The sequence below is a fragment of the Pristis pectinata genome, chromosome 8 (genome assembly GCF_009764475.1).
Source record: "Pristis pectinata isolate sPriPec2 chromosome 8, sPriPec2.1.pri, whole genome shotgun sequence".
Lineage (NCBI taxonomy): Eukaryota > Metazoa > Chordata > Chondrichthyes > Rhinopristiformes > Pristidae > Pristis > Pristis pectinata.
The window spans coordinates 34,532,218-34,551,250 of record NC_067412.1 but is presented as its reverse complement, the minus strand read 5'-3'; the positions used below and the strand labels follow the sequence as shown (position 1 = coordinate 34,551,250).

General features: G+C 39.6%; 1 protein-coding gene across 3 annotated transcripts in view; it reads right to left on the bottom strand.

Annotated features, from left to right (window-relative positions):
* flr (fleer) overlaps positions 1–19,033 on the bottom strand; it is a 67,220-nt gene that overhangs the window by 35,610 nt on the left and 12,577 nt on the right. For 2 of the 3 annotated variants that reach the window (XM_052020939.1, XM_052020941.1), the window contains 4 exons: positions 15,875–16,084; positions 7,634–7,690; positions 4,857–4,992; positions 2,000–2,104 (listed from right to left, as the gene is read on the bottom strand). In XM_052020939.1, the coding sequence (XP_051876899.1) occupies positions 2,000–2,104; positions 4,857–4,992; positions 7,634–7,690; positions 15,875–16,084 (508 nt within the window). Of the gene's footprint in view, positions 1–1,999; positions 2,105–4,856; positions 4,993–7,633; positions 7,691–15,874; positions 16,085–16,785; positions 16,917–19,033 lie in introns of those variants that run through there. The other variant, XM_052020940.1, reaches the window with a different exon arrangement.

Here is a 19,033-nt window from a genome sequence, read left to right as displayed (position 1 = left end):
GGAGAAAATTTATATTAGCAGGGAGGAGGTATTTGCAGCCTTACAGCGCATTAATGCGGATAAATCCCCAAGGGCCTGACCAAGTGTATCCTCAGACCTTGTGGGAAGCTAGGGAAGAAATTGTGGAGGTTCTTGCAAAAATACTTGCATCATTAGCCACTGGTGAAGTTCCCAAGGACAGAAAGGTGGCTAATGTTGTTCCATTGTTCCATTGTTTAAGAAGGGTAGCCTTGACATCAGTACTGAAAATTCAAATGTCTGGAAATTCAAGTGCGGCTGCAGCAGGACAGCAACAATAATTTGGGTCATGGGCCCCCTGTGAATGAATGAACGCTACACCTTTCCATGAATGAAAATCTGTTAATCCTGGAGACAGGTCCAAGACTGGGTTAGGTGGACAGGTGGAGGAGATGCAAAAGGGGAAGGGAGAAATAGGTCTGATTGACCTTGCACTCTGGGTGGAAGTGGGGTAGGGTGGGATCAAATCTTCTGTTTAGGGTTGAGGAGAGGGAGAAAACTGGGATCAGTTCAATGTGCACTAGCTTTGGGGGTAGAAAAGAGAGAACTGGGGAGGGAGCTCAGGAGTGGCCAAGACTGGTAACAGCAATGTCGTAAGTAGGCAGGTGGGGATGAGAAGGGGGGGCGGTGCAGGCAGAAGACTGGGCTCATGCCCTCCATTGAGGAAATGTGGTCAGCAGCAACATCACAGGAGGTGAAGGGGACTAGGTGGATCAACCCAAAGGATGAAAGGAGCCCGATACAGCTCCGTGCTTTCAAGACCTGACTCCTTGGGAGTGCACATGATGGATGGGGTCCAAAACCACATGGCTCCAAGATCCCCCATAATGCTCCAAAACAAACAAAGCATGGAGGATGATGCCATCTTGTGCATCCCAGACATGGAAATTACATTTTAATACAAGTCTGACTAATATTGGGAATTGCCCCATTAAATTTCTGGGATGACATAAAATGACCCAGAAATTATTGCTATTGTGTTTCAGTCTGGGGGAAAAAAAAATTCATTTACACAATGCTGAAAAGAGATAAAGAAATTTCTGGGGTATATCTATCTAAACAAGAGCTATTAAGTATCCAGAAACAGTTCAATAAACTATTAAGTGTTTAAACAATTTTTTGCATGCATCAAAGAACCTTAAAGCAGTTATTTTATGGTGATAAAATAGGAATACAAACTTATTTTATATCTGTCACGTTACAACAAAAACTAAAATCTTCGGAAACATTCACTTATGGATCCCTTCTTTAAATTTGCTGCAAACTTCCATATTATTAAATAAAGCCCCTAAAAAGGTGTTGCAAACAAATTTTTAGAATGTTTTTCATTTGCCTTATATCCTGTGATTCTACATATTGCAAGAAAATTAAGAATAAGGTTAAATTATGAATCTTATAATTCTGATTAATACAATGATTCCACTCCCCTTCTTCCTAGATGCGATTTCCTTTGTTATTTATTTGTCAGTCCTGCCCTTCATGTTACCTCTGCTATATCTGGTTGTGGTACATATTATTGCCTACAGTTGTCCTGCTGTGTTTCGTTTGCTGTGGATAATTCCTATTTTTAACAATTACTTTACATTCATGTTCAGTAACTTTATTGTTTCCTAAACATTTATGTGCCACAATTCCTCAACTTGGTGTCAGTTAGTCTCCTCTCCTATATCATTTATTTTTGGCCTGTTAATTGTACCGCCCCTCACTTCTTTTTTTTTACTGATTTAAAGTCTTACTCAGGTACTCATTTATCTATTTTACTGGAATCTTGGTCCTCTTCTTCCTGACATGGTGATATGCAAAGCCTTCGTCCCACATCATGCTGTCAACCATCCAGATCTATATATCTCTAAGTCAATCAGTATATGGCTCAGGTAGTAATCCAAAGATTACCACTCTTGTGGTCTTCCTTTTAAATTTATTAATTAAACTAATCTGTGCAATTTGTAAAACAAATGTAAAATCAGACTAATCTATTTACCTGGGTGTTCCCTGATTCCACGCTCTATTATTTCTGCAATATACTTCAAAGCAGGTGCATACTGCTTCATGCTATAATAACAGAGGGCAATGTTGTAGGTCAAATCTGAAAGAGAGCACAAGTGACAGACGATATTTTAAATAAAACTGCAACATGCTGCATGCTATAAGCATAGCTGTTCAGATACAATACTATAAATTCACTGTTTTCTTTTAAAAAAAAGTGAGAATTCTGTAAAAGTAGGTGGTTATTTCCAGTTTCAGTATTAAATCAACTATGCATGAACTTTATATTCTATCATACTATATGTTTTTGCCATTTCAGGTTGTAATAAGAATAGTTGCAATCTGCTAAGTATAAATAGTACATAACAATTAAATTATTATCCTTAATTTTACTTTGAAGTTGACACAGACTATAAATTGACCTTTGGTAACTCGCAATTAACTGTTTTAGTGGAAGCTCTTCATCCCTCCCGATATAAACACTACGTTTGCTTCTGCTTTGGTATGGCTTGGCCACTGTATACATCTATATACTCTTGTCCAAGACAGTATAATGAGAGGCCAATACTTATTTAGAACATGACCAGAGATGAATGTCTACCCCCTAAAAAATTTAAACAGGACAATTCAATTACTTGAATTCAAAACACTGTCCAAGAATATTCATTGTTGAGAGAGACAGGAAAATATACCCTCCCCTTCCTTCACATCTCTACCTGTTGTTAGTATTCATCTTTCCATTTATAATCTAAGAGAATGAGGCAAACATAATCAGCCCACCTGAGGTATAAATCAATCAGAGAAGGGATAGGTTTGCTGCATGACCACAAAGTTGAAGCACTAAAGGTTTGAAACACAAGATCACTGGGAGAAAAAATTTATCCTAGACTGTAGTCCAAGTTGTAGAGAAGTTAGTTTGTTTAAATGGGATGACCCAGTGTAACATAGGAAGATCACAAATGCTTTTTTTTTTAACATTATGAAAATAGATGTTGTAATGTTGGATTTAAGCAATTCTAAATTACACTTTACTGTATAATCAAGCAGCTAACATAGCAAATTAAAATCTGCCTTTCCCAGTGGTTTTAGGGATTGAAGAAGTGCTTATGTGTAAGACGCAAGAATCTGCTGTAGATAACAAGCAGGAATAACAGGACCCCATAGGTTTTCCTCAAATCTTTATCAGCTATTTGGTCATCTTTTCTTTTGCATTAACAGTTTACTTTGATCTCAATAAATTGCCTTTGCTGATCTCTGAGCGACTGTTTATCAAGTGTGTGGCATGCAAATTTATGTTGAATCTATTTCAGTTATTCAAGCAGTGCATTTCAGATAACAACAGCTAGCTGTGTTTTCTTGAAATAAAATCATCCTCACCCGCTAATCATTTGAAATATGTGTCATCTGGTTACTGACTCTTTTGACATTTTAAACAGATTTTTCTTATTTATTATCACCAAAACCTTTTACAATTTTGCACACTTTACCAAATCTCTTAACCTTCTCCATTCTCAGGGGAACAATTCTACTTTCTTTCCAGTCCAATAAACTCTGACTACCATAGTGATAAAAGAAAATCTTGATTAATTTCATTATATATTTGAGAAAAGCCACATTTTGATTTAACAGCTTCTTCTTTAGAAGTCAGTCACTGTGCACGAATCTGTACAGCTATTGAATGCTGTGGTCTTGATCTTGTCTAATTCCAGATGATGTTGTGAATAAGCTCCCTGCTTAAAAGAAATAGAAATGAATTGAAGATGATTTTACTCAAAAAGATATACAAACTGTTGTGATCTGGAATATGTTGCATAAACAGATAGTGAAGCAGACTCAACTTTCAAAAGAGAATGTCTAAGGGACCAGAGCAGGAGAATATTTGGAACAACATCAAAGGGTAGAACAGGTAGTATGGGCTGAATGGGACCTTTGCTGTATTATTCAATATTACGTCCATTTTTGTTGCTCAAAATAAGCACTATATTTTGCCCTACTGCCAAACTAGTGATGCAAATAAAACCTCAAAATCTCTACACTGGACATCTTCCCTTTAAGAAATTGCTATTGTGGTTTACTCCCATTTAAAAACATTAGCAATTGATTTGCACATACACAGACAACAGCTACTGCTGGAGTTCACAGAAACTCTAATTCAATATAGGCTTCTATAGAAATGAGATAAAATGGGTTGGGGGGGGGGTGAATGAGAGAGCTGGGGGAGATAAACTAGGACTGAGGTTCAAGGTGCAGTGTTGGATAACATAGCTCTTACTCTATGGAATGGCAGAATCAGGCACCATGCTGCAACTGGGCAACTAACACAACGATCATCAGGGATGATCACTGACGCACAACATTGTCAGTAGGGGAATTTGTCAGATCTTCGTCAGTGCTGCTTACCTGCCAAGGGTACAGCACTTGTACATCAACATGGGAAAGTCAATTAGAGTAAAAATAATGTCTGTGATGTATTCCTCAAAATTGAACAAGAGCCAGCTCACAATCTTTTGATTCAATTTCTGTTCCCATTAGAAACTCCACCTTCCACAATGAAATAGAGAGAAATGATAGTAGCATTGGTGTGAATCACAATAGGAAATGCTTGGTTCAATTTCCTCATTCATGGGATTTCTGCCGGACATAGGCACAAATCCTCCAAAATATATGCAACATGCTTTTTACATGTGACTTATACGTGAAGAAAGGTACTAATTATTTTTTCTCATCTAATTTCAAGGTTTATGATTCAATGAAACCCAAAATAATCTGGGATGCAAGGCTTAGAAAGATTTAAAAAAAAATATCTTTTGACCAATACTTGGTTAAATTTTAGATCAGTTTAGATAATTTACCTGGTTTGTAGCCCACAACCTGCATGGCCGTGGTAAATTTTTTGCAGGCCTCTTCATAGTGTCCTTCCTTGTATAGCAAACATCCCAAGTTAATCTCAGTGTCTGGATCATCAGCTGGCTGCTGCTCTACTAGGCTCTAACATTTAAAAATAAATACATTCTTACATTTCATTATACAATCATATAAGAAAACTGTCTTCTAGAAACATCAAGTGACATATATTGGAGGTTTTGTCACATATTCCTTATTTTTAACAGATAAATGTTTTTAAAATTATATCAGAATGGAAGCTTGCTTTCTATTAGTGGTTAAGGACGTTAGCGGTGCATTAGAATTGTTAACAGCCTACTTGGCTGTTTGCTATCATTCACTCTATTCCCAAATCCCTTCATTCCACTGCAGAACTGAAGGGCTGCTAATGTTATGCCACTGTCTGAGAAAGTGGAGAAGAATAAACCAGGAAACTATAGGCCATCCTAACATCAATGGTGAAGTTGTTGATAGCTATTATCAGAGGCAAGCTAAATTTGGAGATGCTTTAGTTAATTATGGACACCAAGCATTTAGTTCTTAAACAGAAATCATGTCTAATAAACTTGACTATATTCTTTGATGTGTTATGCATGATACATGTCTGGAGTTTTGGAAGATATTCAATTGCTATATAGTAAGCTTGTTAAGAAGGTGAAAGCCTGTTGAATTGAGTGGAAAAAAGCCAAGTGGATGCAAAACTGGCTCATTGACAAGAAGCAACAGATAATGGTAGATGGATGTTTTTTAGACTGGGAGTTGGTTTCCACAGATTTTTTTTGGTCCATTACTCTTTTTGATTTTTATAAACTGCTTAAACTTTAATAAAGAAGCAACAAAATAAAATTTGCAAAGTAGGAGGCAGTGATGGAGATTCTAGTAGATTTCGGGATGGCACATAGAGGATGGTGAAATAGGTAGAAGCAAGGCAGATTGGAGATCAATGTGGGGAAGTGTTAAGTTTTGCTCTTTTTCCACTTTGAGAGGGTTAAAGTGGAAAAAGAGCAAACCAATAAAAAGCATGATTCTTAAAAATGTTCATGAGTAGAGGCGAGAGGATAAGCTGGTTAAAAAGCATATTTGTTACCTGAACTTATAAATAAGAGACTGAAATACAAAAACAAAGAGATCATGCTAGAATTTTATAACTCACTGGTTAGACCTCAGATGGGGGACTGTAGATTGTCACATTTCAGGAAAGATATAAAGGTTTTTGAGAGAGTTCAGAGTTAGTTTGTCAGGATATTCATGATGGGATTTAGTTATGAGGAGAGACTGGAAAAGATTGGACTATTTCCCTTGGGAGAGAGTGACCCAACAGATGATCAAGACTATTATAGTTGTCAATAAGAGTAGCTAGAGCCGTGTAACCCTTCTGTCTTCATGAAAATACTGAGTGCTACTGGTGGTCCTGGCTAACCCATTTTGTGCGTGGATGGCAACAGAGGCAAATGAACTTCTCAAGGCTCTGATCAGCTTCCTTAAAAAGCATACATATTGCAACTGGTCACTCCGCTATCAACCTGAAAGAATCTGACACATCACCTGGTTCGCATTGGAATTCTACATAATAGAGCACCCTGCACTTTCCTGTTAGAATGGAAACAAAAACATCAGATGAACTATCCCATAAAATGACCCATTTCCCAAGTATTTACTTCTGGTGGCTCAGTCTTAATTAAATCAATAAGTTCCAGCCTGGATATCCAGAGTGTTTTTTTAAACAGAAGATGAGAAGAAGGAACCTGCATTTATGCATCAGGTAAAGTTTCTGCTTGGGATAGTAATATGTTACAAGTTTCAGCTGAAAATGAGCTTATCTCCAAAAACAAGCCTTTTTCTGTAGGTGTCCAATCCTCCATCTATGAGTAAACCAATCTAAAAATAACTTCCAACAAACTACGCTGAACAATTTGAAAGTTTCAATAGTCTACGCTAGCTAGCCAAGTTCTTAAAAAAATTAAATACTTTATATGCAAAAACTTTTACAACATATCAATTAATTCCTATGCAACTAAGAAAACATTAATAGTTTGAAGAGACAACTTGAACTAGTGCTCCTGGGAAAACTTACAGTTCTGAACTGGAGAAGAGGCTAATTGTGAGGGTAATTTTAATTCAGATGAATTAAATCCAAAATTAACATAAAAAGAATTAATAATATCTCAACACAAATGGTTCTGGGAATTTTGAAATGTTTTTGAAAAGCCTTTGAAATGTTCTAATCTTTTGAGCGTATTGAACTGAATCCATTCAGAGTGCACACGTGAGTGGAAAGACTTTTCCAGTCCCTTCAACATTTAAAAAATCCTTTGAGAATCACAGGTAGATATACTGAAAATGCACACTTAGCAGCAAGGTGGTGAAGTGACGAAAAAATACGTTGAAAAGATGAGTATGAGAACTTCCGTAAAGGTGAAGAGCTGCAGAGATAACACAGAAGGATATAATGTAGCAAAATCAGATATTTTGGGAGGGAACAAAGCATCAGAAAAGAGGGAAAGGTTGAGATAAATTCATCTGAGCATCTTCTGCTTTCATAGGCACATTCATCATTCGGTGTCAATTGTGGCTCTCTTGTAGTTTAATTAGAACAATGTTTAAACTCCAGAAAATTAGTAAAAGATTTGTTCAAATACAGGTCAAAGTTACAATTTTATTTATACATAGAACATTTTAAACTTTCTAGATTCACATTAATGTTCAGGTATCCAAAACTTAATTGTGAGGATTATGCAATACTTACCTTTGCTCCTGTAAGGTCTTCTTCACCATATTTAATTGCAGCTTGTAGTTTCAACACCTGATTGAGAAAAATCAAATTTTATTTATGCTGTCATACTTTCTAGAAAAATCACACTGTACTATAATATTTGAATTATTACTGAAAACAAAGTAAGCCACAGCTTCTGATCAGCTCCACTTGTATTTTTTTGTTATAATTTGTTTGAAACCAGCAAAACCAGGACAAAACATTACAGAGCTTCTCAGAAGTTCTGTTTATACATTAAACTAGTATAGCTCTGATTTAAAATTCATAAAACAAATAAATATAAAAAACAAAGTTAAAAAGAACAGTAGTGCATGATCTGACATGTTTAGTAGTCTCCAGGATCAGTAGTCTAATCCTAGGTATACATTTGCAGGAAGTATTAGCAACTCAAAGAAACTTAGCTCAACATTTTGAGCGGTAGTGTAAGGGACAGCTATTGTGAAGCATTAGGGAGGGGAAAGGGTAACTTGGGTATTTTGATTTATGAGGCTGTACCACTCCTATTACTCCTATCTGTACCACAGATTAGATAGTAGTTTTGATTTTGTTGGTGGTAAGAATCAAGAAGACATGAATTTCATTTAAACAGATAAGGGAAGGACATACAGAGCAGTGGAGAAGCTCCATCCAACAATGCTGTTATCCAACAGTTGCCACAAGTGTGGACAAAGACTGCAGCACAAATTGCTCACAACATCCCGGTGTGTTGGTTCAAACTGGAGAGCTGAAAAATGTTTACTGTAGGGCATAAAATAGTTGGGGAACTAATATTGTTCTTTCCTCTCAGAGCTAGAGTCCCAAAAGCTGTATTGCCTGCCCATTGCCAAGTTAAAAATATCTCCTCATGACTAGAGAAATACTTTGAGGTAGATATTCTTGTTATGGTTGATTAAGAGCCAATAACATAGCTAGAACTAGGAATGAGGTTCTGCTGACAAAAAGCTGAAGGCCAAGCATAAAAATTAAAAAAGCCAAGTCTCAAAGGTAGTCTCTAGATTACCAAGCAAGTCACGTGTAAACTGGAACAGAAATGTTTAAATGTGTGACAGAAAAAGTGGGAGACAAGAGGTTTCAATTCATGGAATGGGGGAGCTGTATAATTTGTATGGGTTCCACTAAAATGTTAACAAAAGGAACAAATAACTGGCAAGTCAAATAACTAGGGAGACACAGCCTTAACTTAATATGAGAATCAGGAGGGTCCCTTCATTCTCAAGCTAATAAACCTCCTTTCAAAATTTACAAGTTAATTTGTGGCCGAAAGGAAAAGAGCAGATCAACAACTTAAGCAACATCAAGGAGGTTGTATCAGGAAGAGATAGAGGATTTCATAATGGTCATAGGGTTTAGTGCAATATCTGAATGCAACAAATTAAATGAAGTACTAGCACAAATAGAGGTGAGCAAGTTTGATTTGAGTAGTTGTTAGTCAGATGTGGTTGCAGGATGACCAAGGTTGGGAACTAAATATTTCATAATATGGCTTTTAGAAACAATAGGGAAATGGATAAGGAGGTTAAACAGACTGACTATAAGGGACTGAGTAAAGGCAGGGTGAGAAAGGATCTTATTCCAGAAAATCTGTATATAGAATCAGTACAGGTGGAGTAAAAAAAAACAAGAACATAAATACTGGTGTGTTATGGATTAAGTTACTATTGGTGAATGTCCCTTTAAGACATAGTACAGTTGTGTGTGTGTGTGTGTGTGTGTGTGTGTGTGTGTGTGTGTGTGTGTGTGTGTGTTTTTTTGTGGGGCGTGATGATGACAACAACAGGAGATAAGGATGTGATGGGAGATAAGGATGTGATGACGTTTTTGGAGCAGTCAGTCAGTCGGAGAGAGAGAGACACACACACACCAGCCTGCTGGTCTCTGTATCGATGGATGAAAAACAACGACTGTGTCTGTCACTACAATCCACATATGGATTTTTGGAATAATCCAGTGGAGTCCACTTTGTCGTTAACCTGTAGAAGGAAACAAGTATTTGTGTGGACGGCCACATCTCGAATGCCTTTCGGGGTGGCAGATACTTCGGAACAAAGGAATGAAGATCATCAGTGATTGAGGTGTCGTATGAGTTCCAAAGTGGAACATTTGGATTTCGTAATTACTCTCTATTTTCTCTCTACATTTCCTCTTCAGTCAATGGTGGTTTTGCAGAAGCCTTTGCTCACGTTTCACCTTACGGCTTGCTGAACTGAACTTTGAGAACTATTCCTGGACTTGGAGTTTGGGAATTTACCACACACACACACTTCGAGTTTAATTTTTGGGGTTAATGTTTAAGATCTAACATTTTTACTTCTAACATCCTAACAATTTTATTTTTATTTTTTTTATTATCATTAGTTATTAATAAAATAGTTTTTTTTAATCACTTATACATGACTCGATGTGTTTCTTTTGTTGCTGGTACGTGACAGGTGGAAGTAGTTTATATGTCCCTTAACACTAAGCATGCTGTTGGAGAAAGAATAGATCAGTAGATTCGAAGAGCATGCAAATTGGGAAAATAATAATTATGGGGTATGACTGGAAAATTCAAACAGGTCAAATTAAGAGAATGCAAGAGAAAGTTTTCTAGGACCAAAAACTGGGCAAATAGGTTTAAGATTTAATAATGTATAATACAATATGGTTAATTAGTATTGTTACAGTGAATGAGGTTCCAATAAAGTTGATTATAATATGACAGTATTTCCCCGAGAGTTATGCAGTTAAGTCCAAAACTGGGATCTTAAACTTGAAAACAAATTATTTAGGTAGGAGCATAAAATAGCTAAGGTATGTTGGGAAATTAGCTTAAAAATTGATAGCGTTAAGCAATGAGAAACATTTAAAGTAATTCTCAAAAAGATAAATTCACTTGAACAAAAAATCCACTGGAAAAAGTGGCAGGTTGTATTAAACACTGAGCAAATATGTTTCAGCAGAAAGACACAAGAGGGCGAAAAGCATTTCAAAAAGGACGTAAATTATGCACAGGCTGCTGAATGTGCCTTAAGTGGAAACTTTACCTCATTGTTAAGAAGATCCTGCAAGTTAAATCTGAATAACTAGAGAAGTAGGAGCAGTATTATATTGAACACAGCAGCTTACAATGTTGCCAAAAACAGCAATAAGGCTCTGGACTGGCAGGCATAAAAAAAAGATAAGCAAGAAATTGGTGAGGAGGGAGAAAATAAATGAAGTATACCACCAGGGAATATGAAACAACTTTAAGAGTCTTTACAAGTATGCCAAGAGGACAAGATTAGTGAAAATAAACCTGGGTCCTTTAGAGATAAAGAAAGGAGAAATTTTCATGAGGAATAAGGAACTGTCAGAGACTTTAAATACTGTATGTCCTCAACAGTTGGGACAATAAAAATAAAATGAAAATCATGGATACCATGAGTCTAATGCATGTGTAACATGCATGTAATTAATATTACTAAAAGTACAAGAAAAATTAATGGAGGAAAAAAAAGAGGACTTAACAGGAAGGTGCTGAGAGGTTATTTTCCCTGGCTGTATAGAGCAGCAAGATAATAGATCAGCCGTTTAGAACCAAGAAGGAATCTTTGGAATTCTCTACTCCAGAGGCCTGCTGATGCTCAGCTGACAATTTGATGGAGAAGTTGAGTCATGATCTTACTGAATGGCAGAGTAGGTTCAATGTATAAATGTTTTTGTTTCCACCCAAAGCCAAATTAATCACCATTGGGGGTTTCTAATTGCATTCAAGTGCAAACTTTAAAGGTGGTTCTAAAAATTACATTAGGTCTTTTCTGGATCAAAGACACCAGTGAGTACATTTTAAATGCTTTGTATACAATTTAATACAATTACTAAGGAAATTCTGTATTCCAATATAAGAAGCAAACGACAAAGGTCTTTCACCTGAAAAGCTCTGTTTCTCTTTCCACATATGCTGAGTATTTCCAGCATTTTCTGTTTTTATAACCAGCAAATTGTTCAGTATATATGAATAAAACAATTTTACAGCATTTAAAATCATATTACTCACAGATGCTGGATTGATAGTCATTAAAATGTCTTTTTTTGATCTGTGCTAATCAATCAGCATCAAATTGAATGAATCAAAAGATTATAACTTCTTTGAAAAATGCTTTAAGTAATGTTTTAAAGTGCTGCCTGATTGCACTGGGTAATGGCAGATTGTATTTGGCATTGAGCAAATGAGTTTGAGCAGTAAAAAGGAGAAACAAGAACTTCTCAGAATGTGTGTCCTTTTGTGCACAGACTGCTGACTGTACTCTCTCAATGCTAAGAAGATCCTGCAAGTTAAGCCTGTTGGATAATCTTTGCTTGGAGTAAGGAGTAAAACACTTTTTGGAACAGAAGTTAAATTATTTGAGAGAAAGAAAATGGCCTTTCTCTGAAAAAAGAAAAGCATTGGCTAGTTTTAATTCTTAGAACATCTCAGGATTTTCAGTTACGTTTTCAGCCCTTGGTTTTGCAGTTTGGAACCAATAACTTGAAAATGGATGAGAAGATTTACTAGATAAGTCGAACTCCAGTTACACAGAAGTCCCAGATCCTGACTTCCAAGACAAAAATGTAAGACACCTTGTTACTTGATGTGAGACTGAATGCTACCAGCTCAGTTGCTGGCATTCCACGTGGTGTTTAGGGTAGCTTAGAAGGTGGATCTGCACATAGCAAGTCACTAAGCTGAATGACCTGCAGCCAAGAAAGGAAGCAATAGTAGCTCAGGTGCACACTTCATTGAGAGTGACAAGAGTCCAACTCCAGGGGATTCAGGTGAGGACTCTGATGGAGCAGGCTGAAAGACATACATATTAGTATCACTGAGGCACTGCCAGGTCTGCCTGAAAGCGTACATAAAAAAAATCAAGGACAACTTGACATATCCTGCTCTAGTCATGCACATGGCATTGGGTGGAGGCTGAAGCCCATCTTTTCAGCATGGTAGTAACAGCCATCTCCATTTCAACATTTAGCAACCCAACTAAGATGCAGCATCAAATGACTGAGGCTTCTACTTCCATGGCAGTACAGGCAGAAGCTGCTCTATGGCCAACTACTGCAGAAGAAACTCAGGCTGCTGCTAACTTGGTTCTGGGTGCTGGTGTTGAAAAAAAAAGATTGAGAGTTTCACAGCGCTCTAGCAATCCATCCTGCAACAACGGACTCAGATTCACGAGGTGCTGGCTATGAGAATGGCAGCTTCTCCATGGAACTCAAATTGCTTGTCCTCAGGGTGACAGCATTTGTGATCTCATCAATAGCACTCCACTTTGTTGTCTGTCAACCAGTTAGCCCAGACTGTACCACAAAGTTACAATCCAAAGCAGACTTTCTAAGCCTGGAGAGGCTTGAGGTTGCCTTTCACAGCCTTTCAACAGTTTTACAGTGCACTACAATGAAGAATAGGTCAGAGAAAGTGTATACACAAGGGTGATTGGTTGACTTTCAAATATGTTTTGCATTTATTAGAAATATAGAAATGGTTCAGAATATTGAATTAATTTGGTCTTATTTTCAGAATTTGCAGCCAAACAATTCAAAAACAATAAGCAACAGAGTGAAGGTAAAATGGAAACTGTGATGCAATAAGGATTTTACTTCCTCTATGGGCTACACTGTGTTGTTTATGTCCAGGAGTTCTTCAGGCAGTAGATCCCATATTTATGTGAAACTGTTGCAAGTCCAGGACTTACTGAATAACAGATGTGTCTTATCGGTCACTCTGCTGCAATTCCAAACTCTGTTTGGAGGAGCATGGTCTTGTTGGGATCCCCCAGTGTTAGGTGGGGAAATCACCTTACCACTTCCATGACAGGCCAGATGTGTGTACAGTTGAAGATCCCATTCATTTCAATGGGGATTCCCAGTCCATGGATTGAGAAATGTCAATGATATTTAAAAAAAACTATTTTACTTCAATATTTTATTGACTTTTAAGTGCATTTAAATTAATGTTACTTTTTTAATGTCTGAAAATTTATCAACACTTTGTCATGACCCTTTTCTCCTTCTTCCTTCAGCCTTTCCTGGCATGTAGTCCCCATCTTCTCATAGTCATACTGGAGGCTGACAGGACCACAACTAAAGTTCCCACATTTATCAGGAACACGATTTCATACTTCACCTCAGATTCCCAAACAACATGGCAAAATGTTCTGCAGCATAATTTTCTCAAATGAGCTCACCACCCATGCAGCAAGATGAATCTGTAAGTAACTAAGGATTTCTTTACAGGAGTAACGATGGCTGTCTTGGAATGATGGCAAAGGATCTTGATGTAATTGAGTTATTGCAAGGTGCAGTTATTTTGCTTCAGTGTAGGAGTTGAGCCTCTTAATGGTCCTGCTGCCTAATTGTATTAATTCTTATCAAAAATGACTGATAAGCACCTTACGTACAGTCATGTCTCACACAAGAAGGGTTATTATAAAGAAAAACTGTATCCTTCAGTTATTCTGATTGGGAATGTTTGTTTCTGGGTATTCTCTATAAGCCCATATTCCTTCTGAGCTACATAAGTATCATTTATTGAATAGGACATCCTGACCACATGACCTCTTACAGAAAACAATGTTGACCACCAAGAACAAGCTCAGAATGAGGCATCCTCATTGCATGCTTTTGCCAGGAATAACCATGGTCAGTTATCATTTCAAGTTGAGATAACAACCATTTTGGATACAGAGACTTGTATTCATAGAGTCATACAATCAGAAACAGGCCCTTTGGCTCAATTGGTCCATGCTGACCAAGATGCCCCATCCACACCAGTCTTTGGCCCATAACCTTCTAAACCTTTCCAATCCATGTACCTGTCCAACTGTCTTTTAATAGTTGTTATTATACCTGCCTCAACCACTTTCTCTACCAGCTCATTCCACATACAGTACATACTATACTTTGTGCAAAAATGTTGCCCCTCATGTTCCTACTGAAACTTCCCCCTCTCATCTATAAACCCATGCCCTCTATTTCTTGATTTCCCAACCCCTGGGAAAAAGACTGAGTGCATTCACCCCTCATTCACCATCCTCTGGCTAAAGAACTTCCTCCTCATCTCTGTTCTAAAGGAACATCCTTCTATTTTTAGGCTGTGCCCTCTGGTCCTAGACTCTCCCACTCTTGGAAACATCCTCTCCACGTCCACTGTATCCACCGCTTTTCAATATTCAGTAGGTTTCAATGAGATCCCCCCTGGTCCTTCTAAACTCCAGCGAGTACAGGCGCAGAACCATCAAACGCTCCTCATACACCAACCTCTTCATTCCCGGGATCATTCTTGTAAACCTCCTCTGGACCCTCTCCAATGCCAGCACATCCTTCCTTAGATATGGGGCCCAAAACTGCTCACAATACTCCAAATGTGGTCTGACCAATGCCTTATAAAGCCTCAGCATTACATCCATATTCTAGTTGTCCTGAAATGAATGCTAACATTGCATTTGCCTTCCTTACTACAGACTCAACCTGCAATTAACTTTCAGGGGATCCTGCATTAGGACTCCCAAGTCCCTTTGCACCTCCGATTTTGGAATTCGCTCCCCATTTATAAAATAGTCTACGCCTTTATTCCTTCTACCAAAGTGCATGACCACACACTTCCCTACGCTATATTCCATCTGCCATTTCTTTGCCCATTCTCCCAACCTGTCCAAGTCCTTCTGCAGACTCCTTGCTTCCTCAACACCACCTGTCACTCCACCTATCTTTGTATCATTCACAAACTTGGCCACAAAGCCTTCAATTCAGTCATCAAATCATACTTTTTAAGACTTCCAGCACCTCCTCTTAGATCTTAGGTTGGTACTAAAGAAGTGTCATATCCTTTCAATCAGAGGTGCCATATCTTACCTACATATGTAACCATGGTAATCTTTGCAACCAACATTCATTAGGAGATCTGATTACTCTGCCCAAGTCTTTTTTTTCCCCAGAATAACTGCAAGAATCACAATTAGCTGTCTTCCGGAATTTTCTCATTAATTGGTATAGAGAAGTCTTGAAATTATAGGATATTATTGTTCTTCAGAGAAATAGGACTTTTGACAATTTAAGTTTGTAATATATAGTTAATTGCTACACATACATCCAATGGCTGACAGAAGCTATGCAATACTTTTTAAATTAGGCAAAATGGACATATGAATCTCTCCATAACATAACGGGAAATACAAATACAAGATTTTTTAGCAATAAAAGTTTCAAATGTATTACCTTAATTTGATAAACGGGATTATCAATTAGAAAAGTTGCTTTCATGGCCTCTGTATACATGCAAGCCTTGTATAGAGATTGTGCGTGGTAGAGTTTGTAGTCATCTACTTCTGGATGAATCTGTACCAATTGTTCATAGCACTCTGCAGCATTCGAAAAGTCTTGCATTTGATAGTAGCAATATCCCAAGAGAGAGAGTGCTGCCCGAGACTGGAGAAAAATTGACATAAATTAAGAGGTTTAGCACACAGATCATTCATTAGAAATATTAACCATCTCCTTAAATTCCAAAATATTTTCAAATTAAAAGCAATCATGAATTGCCACATGTAAAAGCACACCAAAGAGAGATACATCTGCCATGCGGTTCAACAGTATAGCAACACAAAGTTTATCTGCAGTGAGATTTTCAACCTCATTAGTCTGAGAAATGACAGTTCTTATATATTCATGGAACAACAAGTTCTAAACCCTGTTTCTTAAAGGGCCAAAAGTCAAATTGCTTTCATTGTCCTCAATGAGATCCATGACCATTGAGAGCTGCAATCGCAACTGCGTGTGCCTGGATTGCTCAGCCCATGGTAGTCAGGCTCAAAGTCACTCTCAGCTTCCAAACTTCAGGATCATTCCAGGCTCCTTCCGCAAATCTCTGCCATTTCTCATGGTTTGCTATTCACTGTTGCATTAAGGAGGTCACTCAGACTCTGTCCTCTAGGTCAGAAGACTGTATCCACTTTTCCTTCAGCCCACAGAAGCAGGGTGCATGAACACCAGCATTCGTCACCATTATAGGCTTCCCCAAAGTGTAGACATTCAGAAGTTGCACTTGTATTCTTGATTTCCCCAGCATTTCCTGCTGGGAGGATCTCCACCTGTACAAAGAACATGCATCCCATGGGTTCTTCACTTGCCTGTCCAAGTATATCCTTCAAAACAATCATCAATGCAGCATCATTGAGCAGCAACATTCCCTTCAACTGAAAGAGTGCTGCTTGTATTGTTAGATGGGCTGTGTTGACAACTGCGAGAACTTATAACACATCAACAGGGAACCCTGCACTGAAAACCAATGACATCAGTTTTAGTTTGTTGTTACACAGAAAAAGCTAACACTACTAAATCTTTATGTGACTTTCATAAAAAGCCTTAACGTGAGCCAAAATGCTGTTTTAAAACCAAAAACAAATTTTTTTTATCTTATAACTAAACATTTTTGGCTTACCAGATGTTACATTTCAAGGGGCAATGCCACTAGTCCAATTCCCCTCTATTTCTTTATACCCCTGGCAATACGGCGATATATTCTTTCTCATCTCTGCCAATCAACTCCCCTTTGATTCCCTTTACCATTACCCTACACCAAAGGGCATTTTCTAGCAGCCAACTAACCTATTTTTGGGATGTGGGAGGAAACTGGAGCACCTGGAGGAAACCCACGTTATGCAGCAATTAGTGCTGCTGCCTCAGGGTTTCAAAAACCTGGGTTTGATCCTCAGCTCAAGTGCTTCCCATCTGGAGGTTGCACGTTCTCCCCCATGGCTGTGTGGAATTTTTTTTTGAATGATCCAGTTTCCTCCCACATTTAAATGTATGCTATTGTGGCGACTCACCGTCTAGTCGGGCGAACCGGCTCGGCAGTCGGGTCGCGCGGCGTCGGAGCGACGAGGCCCAAGATGGCGGCGGGCCTCGTCTTTCCGAGCGACGGGGAGAACCCGCACGCGGGAAAGTCCTGATGACGTAGGGCTTACGTCATTGCCGGTTTTTTTTTGGGCGGGAGTTTTTCTCCCTTAAAGGGCCCGCACAAGGCGGGAAAATAAACCAGTTCTGTTTGGCAATCCTCCGAGTAGAGTCTTGTTTTATTCCGCGGTAGCAACCGCTACATTGGTGACCCCGACGGTCCAAACGGCTTTTGGACCCGCGAAATGGACGACAGCGCAGCAGCCAACGCAGTGGCCCTCAAGCTGCCCACCTTTTGGACACTTTGGCCCAGCGTCTGGTTTGACCAGGCTGAAGCGCAATTCCACCTTCGGCAGATCACCTCCGACTCCACGAAGTACTACCATGTGGTTAGCTCTCTGGACCAGGAGACAGCCGCCCAGGTTGGAGACTTCATCCAGTCGCCTCCGGAGGAAGATAAGTACCCGGCTTTCAAAGATCTTTCGATCCGGACCTTCGGCCTCTCCCGTCGTGAGCGCGCCGCCCGCCTGCTTCATCTGGATGGCCTGGGGGACAGATCCCCATCCGCCCTAATGAATGAGATGCTGGCATTGGCCGAGGGACACAAGCCACGCCTGATGTTCGAACAGGCCTTCCTCGAACAGCTCCCCGATGACATCCACTTGTTGTTAGCTGATGCCGACTTCAGCAACCCCCGTGAGGTGGCCGCCCGGGCAGATGTCCTGTGGAGGGCCAAGCGCGAGAGCGGTTCGTCCGTCAGTCAAATCACCAGGCCGCGAGCCCAACGCCTGCCTCGCCCGGCCCCAGCAACCGAGCAGCCACGCCCCAGGAACGCAGACGACGACACGGGTGACCAGCTGTGCTTCTACCATCAGAGGTGGGGTGCGGAGGCCCGTCGATGCCACCCACCCTGCAAGTTTCAGGGAAACGCCAGGGCCAGCCGCCGCTGATGGCTACGGCGGCTGGCCGCTGACAGAGTCTCCTCTTCGTTCAGGACAAGAAATCTGGACGGCATTTCCTCGTTGATACTGGAGCGGAGGTCAGTATTTTGCCCCCGACAGGCCGCGACACTCGTGACAGGCCACCAGGTCCTCTACTCAATGCCGCCAACGGTACAACGATACGGTCTTTCGGCACCCGTACGCTTCAATTACACTTTGGCGGCAGCCGTTTTACCTGGACCTTTACCCTTGCCACCGTCGCCCGACCACTCCTAGGCGCCAATTTCCTTCGGGCCCACAACCTGTTAGTCGACCTGCGAAGGAAGCGGTTAGTCCACTCTAGCACTCTCCGGACCTATCCCCTGGGAGAAATCAGCCCACCAGCCCCGCGCCTGGACTCCATTACCCTTTCTGGCGACGATTTCGCCAAGCTCCTAGCCGAATTCCCATCGATTTTGGCACCTTCGTTTACAAATTCTCGGCCCGCACATGGGGTACGACACCACATCATTACCACAGGGCCACCCCTTCATGCCCGAGC